Source organism: Grus americana, chromosome 8 (assembly GCF_028858705.1).
Source record: "Grus americana isolate bGruAme1 chromosome 8, bGruAme1.mat, whole genome shotgun sequence".
Classification (NCBI taxonomy): domain Eukaryota; kingdom Metazoa; phylum Chordata; class Aves; order Gruiformes; family Gruidae; genus Grus; species Grus americana.
In genome coordinates, this window is record NC_072859.1 from 24,316,893 (window position 1) to 24,340,137 (window position 23,245).

The window sequence follows — 23,245 nt, forward strand, 5'->3', positions numbered from 1 at the left end:
GACATAGAAGGCAGGTGGAGGATTCTTTCAAGAAAGGTTAATGTAATTGTGACTCTTGCTGCTCACCTGTTTTTTGAGGTGTGGAATGTGTTGGGTTTTTTAAAAGTAATTTCTTAGGAGGTTGTGAAACATAGCCACTCTAGCTTGAGCTGCTCGCTATCGTTTTGCATCCTTTATAATGGGTTTGGTGCAGAGATAAGACAGACATAACACTCACCCTTCATGAAAGTTATGTAAAGTCCCTGAGATATCAAGTATGAATAAGACTTAAGGAACAAGCTAGAAATGTATTTCTATAGTATTACAGTAGAACGGTTTGGTGGTGTTGTATGCTTGTAACACCCAGATATCTCGGGGAAGTACTGTTTTCCTGGGAACTTTTGTGATAAATGCAAAGCAGTGGATGTTAGTTGTGTGGTACATATGCCTCACAGTCAAATACCTCCCATAGCCCTTCCAAGTGAGCAGGTCTTAGAGAGGAAAGATAAAAATTGAAGCTGGTGTGGAAGAAAGGGACAAGAAAGGCTTGGGATAGCACGTCGCAAAGTGAGAGCCTGAAGCAGTGGGTGGATGGAGTTGCAACAGAGGGGTTATTACCAGAGCGAGCTTGGGTGCTGTAGGAGGTGTTGAGGCTACCGCAGTGCTGCTCTTGGAAACCTGCTTGGTCAGTAGGGCATATATGAAGACTTGGGTATGCTCCCAAAATGGTCTTCAGCTGTGATCGTCAATGAATTACAGTGCTGGCAGCAATGGATATCTGCTATTTTGGATTCCAGAAGAGCTGATAGAGCAGACTGATGAGGGAAGGTTAGCTACTTTCTCATGTTGTCTCATGCTCAAAGTGGAGCCTGACAGTTCCTCTCTGTGGCACCTCCCGTGTGCTGGGAGCAGGGTCTTGAGATTCAGCTCACTCCCTTACAGCTCACTGGTCACGGAGAAAGTCCAGACCTGCCCCGCTTTGCTCACCTCCCTGTAGCAACTGGAGAGGGCCTGACTCGAGGGCTGAAAAAAAAGCGTTATTGTGAAAGAGTTAGGTAAGAGATGTAGCTAGAGTCTGTGAGGTACGAGGGGTCACACTAGGAGATCCTGTGAACCCTTCCACTTGTATCCTCCCTGAAGTCCAGTAGGCTGATTCTAGCAGTAGGGAAGAAGCTCCAGGTTCACCTGCTCTTTAGGATGTGGTTACACCAACATTTAAGTTTAAGAAGCTATCTTTGCTGCTGCTGCCTGCTCTTGGACTGCAGCTCCCTGCCCTCTCTTTGTGCTGCTGCTATTTGAAGAGAGGCTTCAAAGTGGGTCACTGAAATTATTCCAATTTAAAAGTTTTTCTCTTAACCCAGGTCATTCCAGTGACCTCACTTACAGAGCTTGCCTCCCACTGAAGTTGCTGTGCCAACGGCGGGACAAGAGGCAGAGGGCTGGGGATGGGTGGGGAGGGTGAGTGCTGCTGAGCCTATTGAAGCAAGCGTTCGTGTAACCACATGCTGAATGCAGCTTTCCCAGGGGAGGGGTGGGAGAGGCAGGAGAGGTGAGGTCAGAGCAGTACATGAGAGCATAGGAAGGAAAGAGGGGATTAGAGTTGTGTGGTGGGAGATCTACACCAAGCCTTTGGTCTTGTCCCCACCCAAGCTTCTCCACGTCTTTTTTTCCTTCACAAAGCTGTCCCTTTGAGAGGTTACCTTCACTTGCCTCCCATAATCCCTGGAAATGAAGTCATTTGATTATCCCTGTGCCAAAAGGGCATCCATATGCACCGTTTCTGACACAATGTACCGACGTGGTGCTGAAATGAGGCAAACTCGGTCCTTCCGGGTGTGCGTACACCTTTCATCATCCCAAAGCAGCCCTGCCAACTTGCTCCAGCTAATCCCTCCATTGTGTTAATAACTAGCAGCAGCTGGAGGGCATGTGAACAAAAGCTATAGCTCATGCCTGTAACATAGTCTAAGTGATGCTGTGCTTGCTTAGCTTTCTTCATGACTCCTGATTATGGCACCTTTGTGTTGAACTGCTTATAGTAACCTGCTTCTGCTCCAGGGCAGGAGGTAGGTGAGAGCTGCAGCTGTGTTTGTGAGGGTAGTTGCAACTCAGCTCTGAGCTTTTCTGGAGAAGATTGGAGATCCAGGGGACTTCAGAATTAGTGTCTTTTTCCTTCAGTGCTGCCATGTCTTTCTCCCTAACACAGACGTTAGTGGACCTCATCTTTGACACTTCAGAGTTCTTTTGCCCTTTGTTGGCTTTTCCGGGCCCGTTTATATCACCGATATTTTCACTGCTTGTTTTAGTGGCTCCTCCAGTGGCCTGCCCCTCATTCTGCAAATTGACCAGCGCTTGGTTTCTAGTTCTGTGGCTCTTCTGGCTGGACTTCAGTGATTTTTTGGGTTAAATCTCTGTGGTGATGACCTGTAAATTTCCTATGAAAAGACATAATTATAAAAGCCTGGCTGACCCTTTTGTACTGCCTCCAGGTGTGATAATGAAGAAAAACTGAGAGTGAGTTTATAGCCAGGAGGAGTCTTTACTAATGCAGTATACAACTAAGTGAGGAAGGAACTTGATAGAGCAGAAGAGATGTGTGTGTCCCTCTGGCTCAGGCTGATAGCAGCAGTTTAAGTAGCAGCAGCCAGATCAAACCAGAATATGCTAAGCCTCCCTAAGCACCAGTTACCCTAAAGAAGTGTTTCTTAATTATTCTATTATATCTTTCCTCAAAGCCTTTAGTTCCAAAGTTGCGTAAAGGAAGGCTTTGTGGTTTTTCTCCTCTGACAAATCCCTAAAGTGCTTTGATAAGAGAGGAAGAGGAAGTAGCGCATACATGTGTTTACAGTGCTATATTGTTGAAGAAAATCTGTGTGAATCCCAGTTTTGGTGTAGATGAACTCAACCTTTGAGCATCTGTCAGAGGCTGTACATCTGGCTGCAGCTCCCAGCTTAGGGCTTTAGGGAAAGTCTTTCTGGTGTGGAAAGTCCGCGACCCTCCTTCATACCACCCTGGTAGCAAGCTGGAACCTGGGCTGTGTCCCATGTGTTTAATCCTTGAGCTCTTCTGGAAAAGAAATACAGCTTTGACATCCTGTGTAGACAAACAAAAAGGTGTTTGCATACCTCTTTGTGGAGAAACAATTGAGCTGTAACTGATGCTGCCCACACAGTGTGTTTCTTCAGCCAGAAACTTGCCTGGAGCCAGCAGTGACTTTGCAGATTTCCCATGCTCAGGCACCGTCAGTCAATGCTGGCTGCAAAGGTGCCCAGCTACGCTGGTGCCAGGTGTCCAGATTTCTGGTCGGGATGTGAGGTCAGGTGCCTGATGTCCCTGCCGAATGCTTCCCTTTTTCACAGTGCCATCAGGGTGGCCCTGCAATCTTCTCACTGTCCCACAATGTGACCACCAAAGCTGGTGAGACCAGCCAGCTTACCTTTCTGCCTCTCTTGATCGAAACAGTCCAGGCTGCCCAGACTCGATGTGTACGCCTGATGTGCAGAACCCAGGCAAAGCCCAAGACTCGCTGTATCTTCATCATGTGCACCTGAAGAAAGCAATCTGCACCTGGGTACTGCCTTCTGTGTGTGCAAGGGAAGCTTCCAGTTTTGCGATGAGAGCGGGCAGAGTACTGAAGAAAATTTAAGAAGAAGCTGCTAGAAGATCAAAGATTAGACCTTAACATCAAAAAGATACTAATGAAAAATCTTATCTGTGGACTTAAGGAAAAAGGAGGATGCATTTAAATATGTCAAGACCACCAGGGTATAAGAGTGGTCCAGACATGAAGCTGGGCAAAGGTGATTAACCTATCAGTTATGATGAGTTCAGAACCGTTCAGTTAAGTATTTAATTTATTTGGGTAAAGATAGAATGGTGTTGCCCCATTTTACAGCAACAATGAAATACTTTCTGTATTTTTGTTAGTAACTGTGAGGATGTTAAATAACAATTATATGTCTTTTTAAATCGATAAGCGCTGAAGAGTTTTTAAGAGTTAAATACAGAGTTCTTTTTGTTATTACTGTTTGCTTTTTAACCCTTCTTGGAATGTTGGATAGAACAGCAAATGTTGTGCTGTTCCTGGAAAAGTATGGGAGATGGCAAAGAGGTGGCTGTAAGTTGATTAGCTTGGTTTTGCAGGAAAAACCCTGGAAAGTTATATCTGGAACAGAGCCAGGATGGCAACGTAATTGGTATCAGTTATTTTGGATTTTGTGGACATGAAATCTTGTCATGTAGATGAAGGTGGCTTTTTGGGTTTTGGGGTTTTTTTAGATGAACTAGAAGCTTGATTGATAAAGGTAACCTTTTTAAGATAGGCATTAGTTATTTGTCTCGGTCTGTTAGATTCTGATTCTACACAACAGCGTTGTAGACATATGCTTTTTAGGAATGGGATGTGTCACATAGCTTTAAAATTTACGGTCAGGTTTGAGAATTAGTCCTTTAGTGACACTTTTAGTGTAATCCTGCTGCAGGTGTTCACAGTGGTTAAAACCTATCTGCAGGAAATGTAAAATTACACTAGGAAAATTTGCTACAGCCAAAGACTGGGGAAGTATGGAGTGGGAGGGCTGGGTCAGTCTAGACGTTTTTGTAGGGCCCTTTTCTGAGCAACCCTTTACTGCAGCCAAATTGAAAGTCAGGCATCTAAGAAGGGACAACAGATCGTGCTTACAAGATGAGGATTATATTCTGAAAACCAATGACTATAAAAAGAGCACTGGAATGATGTACATAAAATCTCTGTGTAAAAGGGACCCTGCTTTGAGCAGCATTAGCTCCGCATGCTGGTCTTCCAGAGTCAGTGCTTTGGAGATTTGGGGAGAAGTTGAAAACGGTTCAGAGAGGTACTGCAAATGTGACTCAAGATCTAGGAGAGATGCCATACCATGACAGATGTGATGAGCTTGCTCCGGTTTGTATGGTCAAGGAAAATTAAGAATGGGCTTTGATCAGTCTGCAGGTACTGTGTGAGAACAGGGCCATGAAGAGAAGGGTGCTGGAATACCTTTGGCTGGTGGAACTGGTTCTTTTATCTCATGTGTAGCGGCTCGTGCTCACCAGTCTGACCCGTTACTGATTATCCACCTAGAGGCAGATGTTTACACGCAGTGGTTTGTCAGTAAGTGAATCACATGCAGATGTGGAAGGGACTGCTGACAGTAGATGGTGCTTTAATTTAGCAGAAAAGGGAAGAATGCGATTAAGTGGTTTGAGGCTAAAACAAACACATCCGTATTCAAAATTGTAAGAGCTAGCATCCTAACAGTAAGTGGGAAAGGGATAGAGGGGAGTGTCTATGGCTTTGCAGCCTTTGGATTTCAGCATGGCTTTCTTCTTCAAAATGTAAAATGAAGAAAAATCATGGCTCAGAGACAACTGGGTAGAGAAATTACAGTATTTCACCCGACAGTCTTGTTTAGGAGGTCAAACTTTCTTATCATAATCATGAAAAGAGTATATTTTCATCTGAAAATTCACTTGGCCAGAACTGAACTACGTCTTTTTTCCCCTCCTACAGCACCTTTAAAGATTTTGACAAACTTGTTACCATCTCTGTCACTCAGTTGGGCATACTTGGGGCTGACTCTTTCCCTTCCCTCCTTGACACAATATACTGCCTGAACCAGATCTTGCCTCTGCTTTCTCCTTGTCACCAGAAATGTATTTTTTTTCTGTGCCATTGTCTATAAAGTTCTTTCTCTATTGTGATTTGATTATCGCAAACAACCACACATCTTCAGCCCTTAGGGACACGAGCACTGGGCTAATATGTCCGTCTTCTTGAGGAGGTTTTTTCTTTTGAAAAGGCTGGGATCTGCAGTGAAACTTTATCTGGGCTGGGGAAGCCGTTCCTGAGCATTTCTTGGTGCTTTTAATTCTGCGCATATCTCCAGCTAATGGCTCTGTCAGCGGGGTAACCCTCAGTGGTTTAGTTGAGTCTTTAAGTGCGCTCCAGCCTCGCTCTGCAAAGACAGACCCCACATAAGCAGAGCTTTTCTCACGCTGGCTCTTTAGACTGATCACAGCGAGGACAGCTTACAAGAAACCAGTCGAGTGTTCCTGGGACTAGGAAGGCCGCCTAGCCCAGAGATTTGCTCCAAACAACTGATTGCCTTGGACCCTTTCCGAAAAAAGGCTCTGCAGACACGTATTCCATCAGTGAACTACCAGAGATGGAGGCACGTTGCCAGAAGAGCCAGCTGCGTTTGGGATTAGATGGCTGGAAAGAAGTCCTCTCTCCGTCTTCAAAACGAAATCGCTTTTTAACATCTGCTGCAGAGAGTTCTCGTGACTCGCGGTTCCACGAGAAACTGTGCTCTTCCTTCTCTTTCCTGTTTCTTTGCTAATTAAGGTTATTTTCCTTCCCCTTCCTCACCATTGTGTCTCCATATATGTTTCCTACCGGACAGGAATGGGGAGGGGAGTCCTTTTTCTATCCATTTAATGTTTTTCTGTCTTTTGAAGTCTCATGATAACTGCAGCAATTTTACACTCAGCAAGGTGAGCACACCCCAGATAACCTGGCAAGACCTGCCTGCACTCAGAAAATTGCTTGGAGAGAGGACTTCCTCACTTAGCCTTTGGTTTATTGTTATTTCAGTGCTAAATGAATAATGAGAAGGTTTAAGTAAACAGATGGGTTTGATTCAAGCCCATCATACCAGGGGTGTGGGGGGAGAGGAGCTGCTTGTCCTGACAGCTCATCTCATTAGGCCACACGTGGTGTGAGGTGTTGAAAGCAGTTTATCACGTGTAATGCCTGGGCATGATGGGGTGAGCTGGGGATCAAGTGAATCTCTGTCCTCCCCTTAATTCTTAATATCCCAAAAGGTTTCCTGTAGTTCTCAGATAGTTGCAAACTAAATACGTGCAGGTTGGTGTGTTTGAAGTTATGTTACAAAAATCACCTCTTGCTTCTGTTTCTTCCACAGTCTCAGCTGCCGGCGATGTATTATTGTGGGAAATGGTGGAGTACTTGCAAATAAGTCGTTGGGGTTAAAAATTGATGACTATGATGTTGTTGTCAGGTGAGTCTTTGCCATCACGGTTTTCTTGTCATATATTTAATTTTTCTATTGGTTCACATGCTATGCAGGCAAAGGTTAAACCTACGCTAGTGACAACATCTATTAGTATGGAAGTATTAACTAATATAGAGGGGGAAAAACAAAGCATGTGTTTGTTATAAATGGTGATCACATCAAAGGATAAAGGCACTCCTCACTCATTCCATTTTCTACAGCTCTGGGAATGTGCTTTCTCCTATGACCCCACTTGAACCTTCTCTTCATAACTCCTTTCTAAAAGCTGCCTCTCTTGTGATGCCCTTAGGTGGTGAAGCAGTAAAACATACTGTTAGACCTGCTCCCAGGTACATCCCCTAGGTAGCTCAGGAAAGTAGTACTGGTCATACGTGTGTAGCATTCCCTGGGACCCACACTTCACAGTTAGGCTGGGAAGAACTAAGAACAGTGCAGCATAGGGTCTTAGGAAGCAGTAAACCTCCATGAGTGAGGACCCAGTAATGATTAAAAATCTCTGTTTCACTTTGGATGATGATGTTGAATAGGGGAGCAGAAGCAGAGGGTGTAGGAACGGAAACGACCACAGTCAAAGTTAGGACTTTTGCTTTCACTGAGGAACTGGATCATCGCCATCTCAGAATGCTTGAAAAACGTGCTGATATGTGAAATCGCAGGTCTAGTCATAACTCTTAGTAATAAATCTGTCAAGTCAGGGAGGTGTTCTGGGTGACTGGAGATTAACAAACATAATACCTGTACTAATGGAGAGTGAGAGAGAGTGCGTGTGTAGGAGGGAGGGGGGATGTACTCGAGGGAGCTACAGACCCATTAGTCTGACTCAAAAATAATGTAGAGCTTTATAGCAGGTTCTGAATCTTGACTAACAAAATATTATGATGGTAAATAGGAAAAGTGGGGTAAACCACAGTGTAAGTTTATAAAAACTGGTTTAACGTAATCTAAGCTGGTATTTTTTTCCGTGGTAAGATAACTGATTTCATATTAAAGGGAATGTAACTGATATCATCCCTCTGAACTTTAGTCAACCATGAGACATGGTGGCAAATAGCAAATTCTTAGCTAAGGTGGAAGAAAAGGATTAGTAAAAGAATTTAAGGCATAGAGAAGGTATCACTTAGCATGGTCTGCTTTCTCTCCCCTGCGCTAGTGATGGGCACATGAGGAAAGAATAGAATATACATAGAGTAATAAATACCCTCTAACTCTGGACAAAAAGACCAAGAAGATCCCTTTCAGTCCTTTGTTCCTGTGAATGGTTCCCTGCTTCCCTGACAGTGCTCTGCACACAGGGATGACTGTTCGGAACAGGATGAAACTTTCACAGCCCTTCTCCTAGTTCATCCCACTACCAATTGCTACCGAAGAGCTCTTGCTGCTCGTCATAGTCTGGTGACTTACAGTTATTTGAGCTGAATTAAAATTCAGTTATAGCTGCTTCTTGGGCTCAGACTGTTCAAAAAGTAGCAAGAGAACAGTTTCAATCCATCTGGACTGAGCCACCCACTAAGATTTACATCAGAAAGTCCACTATTTAATTTCCAAATGAAAAGTTCGACCTTTTCTCTCCACATCAGTAAATCTAAGTCAGTTTGCAAGCTGAGAGGATAAGAGGGCAGCTAAGCACCTGTGCTGTTTGTGGGACAGATAAAGGAGAGAAAAGTCAACTGTAAAGGTTAAATGAAGCCAGGTGCTTGGATGTGGGACTGAGGACGTGAAAACAGACTTCTTAAATGTATCCAACTGCTTCCTTTACTCCTGCGGAAGTCCCTTGTATATAGCATCCTTTTTCAGTCGTTGCAAAACTCCTGTGAAGGATCAGATTTGGGACCTAGGAGGTGAATTTTAAGGGAAAAAATGTGATACATTTGTGAACAAAGGAGTGATCCAGCAATATGTGGAGTTTTTTGACGCACTGTGTCTTGTTACGTGAGGATCACTAATTGCAGCAAGAAATTTTGATCTTGTGGTGAAGAGAGTCAGATCAGCTTTGACAGTTCTAAAACAGCTTGGAGTGAGTTACTGTTGGGATTTTGGTTTTTGGTTTTTTTTTAACTGGATATTATCAGATGTCAGTGCAGATGTTATTCCCAGCTGTCACACTGTTTACCTGGCAGGAGCTTCTTGCAGGAGTAATCCATTAGTGCTCTGAAACGCCTCTTTAGAATAGATAGCAGACAAGGGAAAAACAAGTGCGTATCAGAAATTGCTGATTAGAATGAGATAGGGATTCACCTGATGATGATGCTTTAGTCATATTTGGGAGGGTGTTCGTGGTACTTAGGTTGGGAGTCAGTGTCTTTAAGCTCCCTGTGTCATCAGTGGATACAGAGATAGAAAAACACTCTGAAAGCTCTTACAGAGAAAACTACCTGTCCATCATCAGCATCCTAACTGAGGTTTTCTAAAATTTAGCTGTGTTTATAACCACCACCGTGTCCTGCCTGAGAAAGGGTTCAGACTCTGTAGTATGCACCTTCATGAACACGGGTTGTGGCTGCCAGAACTTTTCCTGCTCCGTTGCCTGCGCTGCCCCTGGGGCCGTGCCCGTGGGGCTGACAGTGCAGGCTGGTTAACAGGACTCCATCGCTATGACTCCGTCAGCAACTCACAGTCTGGCCCTTTGCTGGAGACCTGAGTTCATTTTACTTGGGGAAATGGTTTGTTTTGTTTCCTGTCTAGATGCAAAGTAGGGGTCCCAAGTTTTGGGAGCTTTAACAAGATAAGCAGCAAAACAGCAAACCCAGCAGCTGGGGGTAGGGAAAACCCAGCCAAAGAGCTACACATTGACATTTGAAATGACTGCAGATGATAACCTTCCCCTCAACTTCAAGAAGACAGATGAAAATATGTATAACTAGCTTTCTTTACGTCGTATTTCGTTGTATTTATCTCTGTTACCTTTAGGGCCATGTACTTTTACGTTATGTAGGCTCATCTACCCCAAAGAGGCACAATGCCTTGAAGTTTAAATAACGTCCATAGCAAAAGTGAGTGATGTGTGAACGCGCCGTCAGCCTCAGAGGAAAAAGCAAGGGATCAGGCTGGCTGGGAGCACTGTTTTTACAGGCAATCAGATCTAGCTACCTCAAAGTCAGGGTAAAAAGTGAGGGTTTATAAACCACAAAAAAAGGCTTCATCTCCTGTATAAGTTGTTGTGGTGCTGATTCTTAAGTTGTTTTCCCTTTAATATTTTATTCCTAATGATAAAGTAAGTATTTTTACTAAAAATACATAGGAATTTATTCTCCTTAATTCTGAATAGAATTTCAGATTGCAGACAGGGATTTTCTTCTACTAAAAGGTTTCCCCACCTAAAATGCTTACCCGGGCTGAAAAAGACAAATCCAGATCCTCATTAACATTCCTACACGGCAAAATTTGCTGTCCATAAGCACTTTCCAGTATATTGAACTACCCCAAGTCAAGAAGGCTGCAATAATTCAAGCAGGCAATGCTGTTCCATCAGGGGCTGCTGTTTGATGTCAGCAAGATTTGTGTTCCAAGTTACTTGAAATTTCCTCAGCTTTGGGTTTCTAGTTTTTAATAGAAGTTCTGAATAACTTTAATGTCATGAAAGTCATCATTGCTGTTGATGCCAGAGCAGATTTTTTTTTTTAAGGGAAAAAAACTTTGTCCCTGAGGCAGATTTTAACAAAAGCACGGCTAAACACATAGCATTCCCTTAGAAATCAGTGTGCCCAAGAGCAAAGCTCTGTGTGTGCTTGGGTGTCTTCAGAGTGGGATGCACTTCCACAGCAGAAACTCCTCTGAGTCAGTGAGACCGCAGCGGTGCTGAGCCTTACCCCAGCTGTGCAGCCCAACCTTTTCCTTTGCGTTGGCATTGCAGAGCAGCTTGCCCTCTGGATGGGCCAGTTTGTGGAATTAAACCAGGTGGAGATTGTTCCTTTGTTTTTTTGAAAATTATTAGCTGGCTTAGTTTCCTAAACAATCTCTCTGCAGTTAAGATGAGCAGTATAAGCTCTGGACTGGGGCAGGAGCATGAGACCGGTTTCAGTCCTCTATTTCAGCCCAGCCTTGCAGAATCCAAGAAAGATAATCCCAGGAGTAACGGGATGTTAAAATATTAATGCTTAGTTTATAAATCTAAATTTGCAAGGACAATATTTTTCAGTTTCCTTTTCCAAAGCTTCCAACCCAATTTAAATCACAAGAGTAGATAGGCAGAAATTGTTTGCATTATATTCAATGAAATCACTTAAACAGCTTTAATTAAACTATTGTCACTTGGTCTAAAGCTGCATAAATGTTTGTGATTAAGACCTGCAAGAGTAAACGTTTGCTGCTGTAACAGCTGCGTACAGGGAGCTCTTGCCCGGCAGTGATTGCTCTCTCATCAACACGCACGAGTGTAAGTGGGAATCCATGACAGTGTCTTCTCTGGTTGCCCTGCAGGCTGAACTCGGCTCCAGTGAAGGGCTTTGAAAAAGATGTGGGTGGCAAGACAACTCTCCGGATCACATATCCTGAAGGTGCAATCCAGAAGATGGAGCAGTATGAGAAGGATTCCCTGTTTGTTCTGGCAGGATTCAAATGGCAAGATTTCAAGTGGCTGAAATACATCGTTTACAAGGAGAAAGTGGTAAGAACGCTGTCACTGACATTGTGAAGGTCACCTAATTGCGAACGGCAGGCAGACATGATATCACAGTCAGATTTGCCATGTTTTGGTCTGAGGAGAGTTTCTCTGTGTGTCCTGCTGCATTTACCTCCATGGACTTCAGCTTTAATTAAATATGTTTTACAAAGACCTCTCTCTGTAACCTGACCTTGCATCACAGATGAGGCGTTCTATTCCAGATTATGTTGGTGTGTACTATGAACAATAAATTTATTTTTCATTTATTTTAAAGAGTATATAAAAGGAACAGCTTTCACATGGATTTTTATGGGCTCTTAGGATTTAAGAGCAGAGGAAGGAAAAGTGCAAGGGGAAGAAATGGGAGTTTGGGGATAAGGATGTGATGGCACAGGAGGGGAGGAGGAGACAGCAGCAGCACAACTTGTTGAAAAGGCTACACTCCACAGACTTAGTGTGACCGCCTGAATAGGACAAGTCATTATATTTTGCTCTGACATTGCTATACTGAGATTCGTGATTTGTGTTTGACTAAAGTATCACCCAGAAGAACAGTATCAAATCTAATTTTAAAACACTGAGATGGTGAATCCATTGCTTTCCCCATGTAAATATTTTGTTGCAATCAGTTGCATTAGTGCCCTTCTGAAGTACCATGGACCTGATAACTAGTCAGGGTTGTTCTCTGTAATTCACCCATCCTAAATGGAATCAGGTTGTCATCAATGACTTCTCATTCAGTGGATGTCATGAAATATAGAATAAATGTCCTCTATTTGGGTGCAGATCTTGTTTTACAAATCTTATATATCTGTTTTCAAATGCTCTTTAATGATTTTTCAACAAATAACCAGACAAACGGATTAATGTTCAGAGGATGGAATGTTATGTCGTGTGTTTAGAGACAGAGAGAGGAGGTTGGCAGCTCACCATATGCAGAATGAAACCGTCTGGGAATATAATTGTGTACGGTTGTTACATAGATGGCCTTAAGGGCTCATACTTTGCTCTTGTCTCACACTGGCACCAACTTGCAATTATTTTCCTGGTATCAGACGGATGAAGTTACCTGTCAGCCTCTGGGCAAGCACAAGCGGGCTTTCTTGACATGAATAATTGAGTCAAAAGTCATTTTCTTTCATTTATGTCACGCTCTTGTTCTTCATTCTGGGCAAGGGAAAGCCTTGGCAGTGTCAGCGCCCTGCAACCTGAACGCAGTTGTACGGACTTCTAGTGTTTAGCTTGAAGTTTAAAGGATGGATTGGTTTGCTTCAAAACAAATTGAATTTCCACCTGATGCTTACAGTCATACAGTTATCACTAGATTCTAATGGGGTATCCCCTGCTCCTGGAAAGATGCAGCAAATAGTTTGTTAAAACTTGCTAGAAGATTGGGGAGGGCGACTGCAGGAATCTTAACTGAGTGCTTCAGTGCCCAGCTTGGCAGAAAGCAGAGAGAACTTGAGGGGGTTTTATTGCATGTTACTTGAAAGCTCTTGTGGTTGGCTCCTTATCGTTCATTTCTGTGCAATAAACACTCAATTTTTTTCAGTTCTTGTAGGTGATGCTTTCCAGATCTCTTAATTCCTGTTGTTCTTTTGAATGCCTGCAGTTGATTCATCTTTTTCATAAAGAGCAGTGCCCAAAAATGTACAGAGTGCAGCAAATAGAGAGGAGCAAACAGCTACTTCACTAGCCTCGCAGTTCTCGTTCTTTATACATCCGCTCTTTTGTCTCTCTTTTCCTCAATGGCATGGGATTGAAGGTGAGTGCCCATTTTCTTGTGACTTCCAGGTCCTGGGAAGAACTGAAGACCGGTTGCCTCCACGGCTCCGCACCCTGTGTTTGTGCCATTGGCTCTTTCTGCCATAGAGCAACACTGTGCACTTAATCTCTACCGATTCTTTCTTCCAGAGCACTGCTCCAATTTGCCAAGTTCCTTTGGCAGAGCTTTCCAGCATACCTGCCATTCTTTCCAGATTCATGTCCTCTGCAATTTAATAAACATACTTCTTACTCCATCATCCAGGTTCATAATGAAAACACTAAACAAAGTTGGTTCCTAGGCAGACCCCAAAGTAATAACATCCTTCAATTTCTGTAGTGAGCCCACTGAGAACTCCTCCTGGATAGTTTTTTGGCCACTTCCAAACTTGTATCACAGTAGTATCGTTAATAACGTTTTTTGGCATGTTTGTGAAAGTGGTATGTCAGAAGCCTTATGGAATTCCAGTTCATGTCTTGCTTCTCCCCTATGATACTTTTTTTCCTGTATAAAGAAATACTTTTTTTTTTTCAATAATGATTCACTCTTGACAAATCCACCTGGGTTGCTACTCATCTTTGTTATTTTTTTTCAGGTCCTTACAAATAATTAATCTTGCTATTCTGAGAACTGAAATCATAAATCAACTCTCTTCCCTTTTTTGCCTTCTTAAGGCTAGGCACTACTTTTGTCCATTTTTCAATCCTTTGACACCCTACCTGTTCTACACAAGTTCCCAAAGGGAATCATTGCTGGGTTTGAGGCTGCTGAGCCAGTTCACCGAATACTGTAGGATGCAGTCCAGGTGACTGGAAAACATCTGTCTTGTCCTCTCTAGTCTGATCTCTCTCTATTTGAGGCTGAGATCTTGCTGTCACTGGCGTTAGCTGCAAGCAGGTGGCTAGCACAGCTGCTTTTTCTAGTGGAGATTGATGCAAAAAGTGCTCTCTCTCAGCTAGAAGTGACCCAGTGGAGAACTAACAGTGCTATGGGATAAGGCGTAGGCGTCTGTTTGTTCTGGTAGTGAGTGTTAGTATTTTTATCAGCGTGTGGTAAATTCAAAATGACAAATGCCTGCCCAGTGCTCTCTGTGGAGAGTTTCTGTTTCTCTCTCAGCTGATTTTCCAGAGAAAAGGACTTTCTTCCTTTCCTGGATTCATCTAGAGGCACTTGCTTGACATAGGAGCTCTGTATCCCCACTGCAAACCAGCGGTTGCGGTTGGGAGTCTGACCTCAGGATGGAGATAAGGGAAATAGCAGCATCCTGCTAAAGAACACAACTGCTGTGGAAGTAGACACATTCCTCAAAAAAAAATGGGCGAAACTCTGCACTCTGATGTTTCCTTTGCCCCTGAATGTTGATGGCGACTGCACGTGTCCATGGTAGTTTCACAGATGGGCTCTGAGGCTTTCTGAATTCCTTCAGACACTAGACCTGGAGCTGCTTGGACCTGCTTCACCAGAGATTCTGGGCCAGGTACTAGGATCCTTATTTAGTCCTCTCTTGATTAAGCGAAATCAAAGGGAGTTTGTCTGAGAAAGTATGTGAAAGGCAAATGGCTATTTATTGCTGGGGTCAGTGGTCAGATAAGCTTATCCTCCCTGCAGCTGAGAGGGATTTGCTCTGTGTTATGTTAGTCTTTTGGCAGTACTTGCATACTGAGGAAGGGATAAGTACTTTGTAGAGAGGAGGATTTTCAGGAGATATTATAAGGAAGAAGAATCAGTGTGATGCAGAAGCAGCAGCAGAACGGTGAGGCAGAGGATATATTACATACAGTCTGGTGCGACAGCCTTCCCGAGATCTGCAGGATTCCTCCGTGCCTGGAGACATTATGCAGAAAGAAGAGCACTGGAATATGGACCAAAGAAAAAGTAAAAGCTCAGTTCCTTTTATTTCACACTAAAAAAGAAGTCTCTAGAGGCAAATAAAAACTTGAGAGAAAAGATTAATCTAGGAAAAGGACAGGTTTGGCTAAATATTCATACTGCATTATCAGCAAAACAAAGGTAGTCTCCATCACAGAGTTCTGGGTGAGCTGGCGCTCAAAACTGTGAGTCTGGTAGCAAGTTAGGGCAGTACTGTATCACTGGAGAGTATAGACCTGCCTATAAGAAGGGGAAAGGTGGATGAACCTGGGCAACCTATTAATCTGATTTCAGTCATTTAACAAGCATTAGAATAAACTGAAGGAGAAAATAATTGCACTCGTTGCAAGTAAAAGGAGGAAAAAGGAGTGTGGGATGGAGAAAGGTGGCATGCTCAGCAGAGGGGAGGATTGCACCATGCTGACCTGATATGTCAATGAACAAGTGGAAAGGAAGTGGGTTGGAGTCCCACAGCCCACTATCACAGGAACCCAGGGTTATTGCAGAAGGGTCACAGATGTGAGTTGTTCGTGCGTCTGTGGTGACTGGTCTGGCAGTGCTGACTTGCAGTCATTGCTGCAAGAGCCTGCTGATGCTTCCAGGCACCCCTCCTCTGATGAAACGGCTGCTGCTAGTGCATCCCCAGAGGTGCATTACTCATGGACAGTCACTCAGAACAGTTACACTCTCTCCTGGACTGTTCTTTTTGCTAGGAGACATTACCCATAGGTATTGTGATCCACCCCACCTGCTTCCCACTGCTGTACTGTCCTGCATCACCCCGGGTCTCTCAGTGACAGAAACTCTACCTGAATACCCAGAGTACCAGAGAGGTTGTAGGGGGAGGGAGGCTTGGCCATATACTGCTCTTCTCTATTCAAATAATGGTCAAAAGGTGAAGGTTTCTCTGTTGCGTTGAGGGTAGATGCTTCCTGAAACAAACAGAGGAATTTACAAGTGCCAATATGCAAACCAGCCATCACAGCCTGGCGCTGAGGCTGTTTCCAGGGTGGTTTTTTGCCCATCATTAGTGAATCAGGAGCTGTCTTGCTTGCTGGGGCTCACTTCCCTGAACATCTGGCACACGGTGGTAAAGCAGCCAAGTGAGGGCAAAGGTTTCACTAGAAATTGGCAGCTCACAAGCTTCCTTCTCATGTAGTAATGAGCCTGCGGATGCTTCCAGCAGGAATCTCTGCAGCCTTTGCCAGGAGGAGTCACTTGTGCAGCGAGTGCCTGCGGCACCTTGAAGCTCTCTTTAATAGTGAAAGTCATAGGAGCGAGTGAGCACCTGCCTGCGAGCGAGGCCAAGTTCAGTTGTCTGTCCCTTGCAGGGGCATGCCTCTGACAACTTGCACACAGCAGTGATGCCATCTGAAAAGCAGCCGTCCTCCAGCAGATGTTGAGACTCCAGCAACAGGCACGACATAACCCCTCCTCCTTTGTCACAGCATGTGGTGCTGCTTGTGGAGATCTTGTGGATGTGGCAGCAGCGGAGATGATTTTTTTTTTTTAATAACCTTTTATTTTGGAACTACATTTCTGCTTTAAGTCAACAGGTTCCTTCTAGTCCTGCTAAAATGTACCTTCCTGCCTTGATCAGCCTGTGTTACTGTGCGAGAGCCAAGGACGGACTGCTGCCAGAGCCCTCACTGCCTGCTGAGCTTTTGTTTAGAACTTCTCTTCTTCCATTAGTTAATGGCCTTGTCATGCTACGTGTTTGCTAGGGCAGACTGTGAACGTCACAGCCTTGTAGTACACTGTGGATTCCTCGCATTCTGAACCAGCCTTGCCTGTAGGCTGTTTTGCATCCCTGAAAAAAACCTGAGGAGCCACCATGCTACTCCTGTCGGCTTGAGGGAAATAGTGAGGCTGTGAATCCGTTCTTGCTGTCCAACCCCAAGTAAAACTTCATCCACATGCGTGTATTTCCAGCTTGTTTGGAAGTTGAGCTCAGCACTTGAGCAGGTGGTTTCTCTGGGCCTGGGCTAAGGAGGGAGAACCTGTTTTTTCCAATGCTGTCACTTGCCTTTGATGACAAATGGAGTGGCCACTGCCACCAGCATTTTCACTCCAGAGTCTGCTTCTGGGTCGTAAATATTTTCTTTCCCTTTCCTCCTCCCAGAAGCTCATTGCTTTAAAATATTTTGCATACAGTTGGTCTTTTCAGTTTTTAAAGGACTGTGAGAAAGACTTTTCATTTAGTTTTGGTGGACCTGTAAATCCACCACTAGTTTTCTTAATGCATTATGAATTCCAGACTTGATTACAGATTTGGGATGCCTGATCCTGTGCTGAGACAGCTCTAGCCCACTTGCTTAGAGCTGTGTCTGGGGAGGCATTGCCTTGTGTCCTCCTGCTCTCCTTGGACTCAGGTGGAAGGGGGCAGAAGCTGGACTTGCTGCTTCATCATAAATGAGAAGACGCTTCTGAATTGGGAAGTCAGCTTAAGAGTTGTCCTATTTCTTTCACAAATTTGAGTTTTCACCTAAATAGCGATTTACAACTAATGCCTTCAGAAGTATAATATAGGAGGACATGGTTGGTGAGTAAGGCAGCCAACGTGCATAAAGGACATGATGAGGCTTGCACTGGGGAAGAGGCAGAAAGCCTTTTCAGTGGTGATTGTCCTGTGGTCCTAGCACACAGTGCAAAAGGCCACTTCCACTCACAGAGTTGGGGGGGATTTTTAGGAGCAACTGATAGCAGAGAATACCTTATCACATCATGAGGATGGTTCAGTGCTTCAGTCAAGGCAACTGAACCGTTACTAAATGTCAAAGCAGAGAAAATGCCTTGTAATGAAGCAAAAATGTGAGGCAGACTCTTCTGGCTCCTACCAAGTCTCTGACTGAGAAGAAGAGGTGGGAGAGTCTGAATGATGTAGTCTGTGGAGAATATTCAGTATTCCTTTGACAGAGAGTAGCTGGGAGTTAGTTTGTCTTTCTGGGATGATTCTTGGGACAACATTGAATTTTTTTATAGGGTTTTGATCGGTCTCTGGCTGTGCAGAAGGCTAGTCTGCACTGCCTGAGGGGTTGTGCTCCCACGGTCGGGACCTGCTTCCCCATTGCAGTGCATCAATGGGAATGACCCAAGGGAACCAAGGAAGACTTGCGTATTAAAAAATAAATTCTTCTTTGTGACTGGTCTAGGAGACCAGAGCCATTTCCAGAAGATGTAAGGAGAAGTATGAACACTGGTGCCCTATGAGAGAAGGTGAGTCAGGCTGGAAAATATAAAGGTATGCTATATAAAATCTTGTCCCTGCTGACCAGAAGAGGGAGAACACCTTAGTTCTGTACTGTATAGCTTTTAAGAAGCTTTCAGGTAGCACTGTGGTGAGGACCATACAGGAACCTCGGTAGACAAATGACCCAGTTTGCAACGTGGGCCTTGGGGGAGACTTCCTGGCCAGATTCCCAAAAGAAGGTTGTTGGTATGGAAAGTGCAGGCTGGAGCTTGCCCTTCAGACATACCTGCATGCAACAGCATAATAAGATTAGGCAGGTCACTACATAGCTGAGAGCTGTTCCCACCCAGGCGTACTTAGTGTGTCTGTAAGTACACTGCCAAGCGTCAGCTGGTGACAGGGGCTGTTCTGATGCAGTTGCAGTGTGTCGACGTAGCATTTAATATTTTCAGATAGATGCATGCTGGACAATAAATCTTGTCGACTGGATTGGGTAGTTATATCCACAGGTAGGCACGTTCACCTAAGCTTCTGGGGTAGATGAAGAAAGTAAAAAATATCCCTAAGTACACTATTTTCTGGATGAAAAAAATTCCCAGTATCAAAAGTTTGAGAAGTATCTGTATTTGTAGGAATTACATTATTGATTACCCCAGTTTTAGACAGTTTCTACTTAAAATTCAAACCAAAATTAAGTTGGTATGCCTGCCCTTCCAGTCAGTCCCACACCATGCATGGGTTTTGTCCCTTTTTTGTCCCTTGTTTTGCTTGCTGTTACCTAACTCCAGTCTTCCCTGTGCTATACTTCCTATTAAAAGATGAGAAGCATTTACTCATGCTAGGCTTCGGTAGTCCTTAAAGAACCGTTATCCCACATCTGCCAAGACAGCAGCATCACCATTTCTGGCTCAGTAATCCTAGCTGTGACATGAAAATCTGAGAGCTCCAGTCAGATTTTTATCCTTCTTTAGTTCCTTTTCCTTCGCATCATTCTTAAATGAAGAGACCCAAGCAGAGTTTCCCCCCCTGAAGAGACTGAATCACTGCCCTAGTAGGAAATCCTTTCTGGGATTGCCTCACTATCCTGCTTTATCCTGAGACAATTTCTTCCTAAAATTGTCATCCTCTAATCTCTTCTGATGTCTGCTGCCATCCAACTGGCAGTTGCTTCCTAGACATTTGATTACTCCTTCCTTCTTCATCCATGACTCAACCAAAGTCAAAAAAGATGGATAATTTAAAGAGTTGCAGTTTTTCCACGTCTTCTTTTGAAAAGCCAACATGAGCGATGTCCAACTGAAGAGCTAGTGCAGCTGTCTTGAAAAGCCATCGGGAGGGTGTACATGTGCTAACCCTCTTTGGCACGCTCTGGCAGTATTCAGACATCAATATTATGCAAATCCTGGTAGGTGCATTTCAAGGTCATAGTGCATGTAAACTCAGGTTATACTGGTTAGCTGCATTGATCAAAGAAAGGCTTGGAATATCTGAGGCAATGTAAAGAAATTCATCCCAAATCTGATGCTGATCTTAATGAAACACACAATTCCATGAACAGCAGAGCTAACAAAATTGTCTGATTGCCTGTGGATTTATGTCCTGCTCCCTCATGCCTCCCTCTTGCACCACAATACTCTCACATTTCCCCCACCTCATAAATACTCAGTATGCTCTATCCTCCCTTTGATCCCTGACTACTGCCTGGTGGTTGCACGCTGGCCAAGACACGTGTATTCACTGGTCCAGACATACGTGGTTGTCCACCTGGCAGACCAAATGAGCAGATAGGTGTTGAGCTCACATGGCATCATCTCCACCTGGCCTCACATGCAGACACGTGGGTGTCTCTTCCATCCAGACGTACATGGCTTTACCACCAGTGCAGCCCGTGCCTGCTGAGGATATTGCATTGCCCACATGTGCAGCAGATGTTCCTCTGTACCGGAGCAGTGCTTTGTGAATCCAGCACGTGGAAAATGTCAGAGGACTGAGACGTCACCCAGAGGGTATCAGCTATTCATGCGAGCGTTAGTGGAATAAAGATGTTCTGTGTTAACACTTTGGTAAAGAACTACAGGAATCATTTGAAGTCTGCAAAGCCTCCCTTAGACTAAGAGATTTGAGTTCAATTTATTTAGCTTATGCATGAGACTTTGGGGAGATTTACATGTAGTCTCTATCTACCTAGGGGAACATTTTTTCTCAGAAGACTTTTTAATTTAATAGGAAGAAGTATATCTAAAGCTATGCAAACGACCAAAAAAGGCAGTACTTTTATATCAGTATAATTATTTTTGCTACGTCTGCCCTACAGGCTTGATGAATTTGCTCTTGAAGTCTTAAAATCAAGACTGGATATCTTGGTAAAGTTCTGCTCAAGCAGTGTGCAAGTGAAGGACTGGAAGAAGTTGCTGGTGGCGGGAGCACTGCTCCCTGCTATGCAGGGTGTCCAGGAGGATGTCGGCAGGATCTCTCTTGGCCATTCGAGCAGTGCTGATAAGAAATATCAGAATGTGGTGGCTAGGAGCTGAAGCTACATAAAATTGGCCCGGACAGATGCAATTTCCTAGAAATCTGCACTTATGATACTCGAATGACATACTTGCAGAGGTGAGCACTGACTGCTGACACCTTTTTCTGAAAGACAGACTTAATCTAGTATCTGGGAAAGTTCTCTTTCCTGGGAGTACCCAGGATGGGGCTACATTCTTGTGTTGCCTTCTCGCCATCCTGTTCTGTGACTCTGGGAGTCCCTGTCCTCACTCTTTATGACCCATTTGTTGACTATGAGGAGCAGGATAGCAGGTCAGTAATACCCTTGACAGCTTTTCATGACAGTAAGTTATTTGCTTCACAGCAAATTTTTTTCTTCCTGGGGCCCAAGGGAGAAGGTTTTGTGGAGTCCCAGAGGTGAGCAACCTCTGGCATAACAAAACTCCCCAGAAGATCCCTTCGGAAAGCGTTGCAACACCACAGGATGCTCTGAGTTCACCCATGTGCAGTATGAAGACTCACAGAGGAGGGGAAAAACACTGATTTGATTTTGTAAATAAAATCACATGCTTTCTATCAGTGGCTGAAAAGAGAGTTCCCTTTCGCAGCTCCAGGAATTTTGCTATCTGCATTTTTTCTTTAAACTGAAGCAAAAGAAAAAAAAAAGGTCTGAACAGTAAATATTTATCCAAGATGTGTGGTTGTTAATATGATCCAGTCTTCAGTCATTTTGAATGGTGTCATGATGACAGATGTTAATTCAGAAAGGAATAGATTGGACGATTTATGCCTGAAACACATGTGTTCCTTGGCGGACTCCATGGATTTCTTGCATAGTTAGTGCTGTCTGAGCAATTTGTAACATTTTCTCTGCCTCGAAGCACCAAGGGCTCCAGGACAGGGGGTTGACCTATACCTCCAGTTTGCTGTAATAAACACTGAGGTAACTAAACTCCCCGTGTGCTTTTATCTTCCTAAATTTGTCTCTCCCTTTGTGCTGCAGCTGTGTGTGGTGCTTCTGGTTCTTCCCAAGAAGAACAGCAGCTTCTTTCTGCAGTAGAGCAGGATGCTCCTGTGTGCGCAGGGTGCAAATCCCTGACCTCCTCCCCCTCTAGATCCAGCTTCCCTCCTACCTTAACACTCGCAGTTATTTAACGCGAACACTTGTCCTGACAACAGAAATGAAAATAAACCAAGCCCTGTGAAGGTAGTAAGCAAGAGAAGGGTCTTCTGGGAAGACCTCAATTTTTTTTTTTTGGTAGTATTTGTATTCTTACAGTTGCAAATTTATGGGATACACCTAAGGGTGTCTCTTCTCAGTTAAGGCCAGGTTTGTAGAAGTGTTAGTATCTTATTTTTTTAATCAGAGACCTAAAATTGAAGGTAAATGGCCAAGCTGTTGGGTGCACAAAGCTTTTGCTAGGTCTACTCAGAAGTGTATCTCAGCTGGTCCATCAGTTGTGTTCTGGCCATTTGCCATCAAATGAACTTTGCCCACAACTGATGAGTACAGAAAATACTGAGCCTGGACCAGACAATCAGCACTTTGACTATTTGGAAAAAACTCTTAAATGTAAATGTTCTGTTTGCATTACAGTTTATTTAAATTCTCATCTTTTTAAGAATATTAAATAATGTTACTTAAAAACTCTTCTGTTGTAAAACACCTATTATTAATGCAAGTCTAGAAAATAAAGTAGGGCAGGAGCTCCCTGGCATCTTCCCAGCCTCTTGTTATTTTGACCTTTCTGCTTTCTCCTAAAGGATGCTGAATAATTTGTATACATTCTATACGAACACTCAGTGAACATACAAATTATTTGGCTTCTCATCTCAGCAAAGATGCCAAAATAGGAGAGGACAGATTTTCTGTGTACTCTTGCTGTAAAAACAATGTAAAAATTTCCCTAGAGATTCACTTTGAGATAACTTCGGAAAGCGATGAGGGTTTCTAGGCCATAATTCTTCCTGTGGTGATCCTTTAGCTTTTTTTGTTGTCATGTGCCAAGAGTTTAGTCTAAATATGTGTTGTTTAATGAGACATTGTTTGTATTCAAACTCATGAACCAGTTCAGCTCCCTAAAAAAGACTTGCTGATGGGTGTCCTCAGACGCCCTGGGATGCCCTCGTGCTTTGTCACCAAAGCCTGCAAAGACAGCTTTTTTTTTTTAATTTTATGTTTTTTCATTCAGGTGCACTGGTGTAAGTGGAGCAGGTGGCTGTGTGCTTGTAGTTGGGATCACATCATATTTTCTGTTACAAGCAACTAGGAAAATGCACTTATTTTATTACACTG

General features: G+C 43.8%; 1 protein-coding gene across 11 annotated transcripts in view; it reads left to right on the forward strand.

Moving 5' to 3' along the window:
* The window catches only part of ST3GAL3 (ST3 beta-galactoside alpha-2,3-sialyltransferase 3), a 187,506-nt gene that overhangs the window by 128,845 nt on the left and 35,416 nt on the right, over positions 1-23,245 (forward strand). For all 11 annotated transcript variants that reach the window (XM_054833605.1, XM_054833607.1, XM_054833610.1 and 8 more), the window contains 2 exons: positions 6,922-7,017; positions 11,449-11,635. In XM_054833605.1, coding sequence (XP_054689580.1) covers positions 6,922-7,017; positions 11,449-11,635 — 283 coding nt within the window. The remainder of the gene's footprint in view (positions 1-6,921; positions 7,018-11,448; positions 11,636-23,245) is intronic.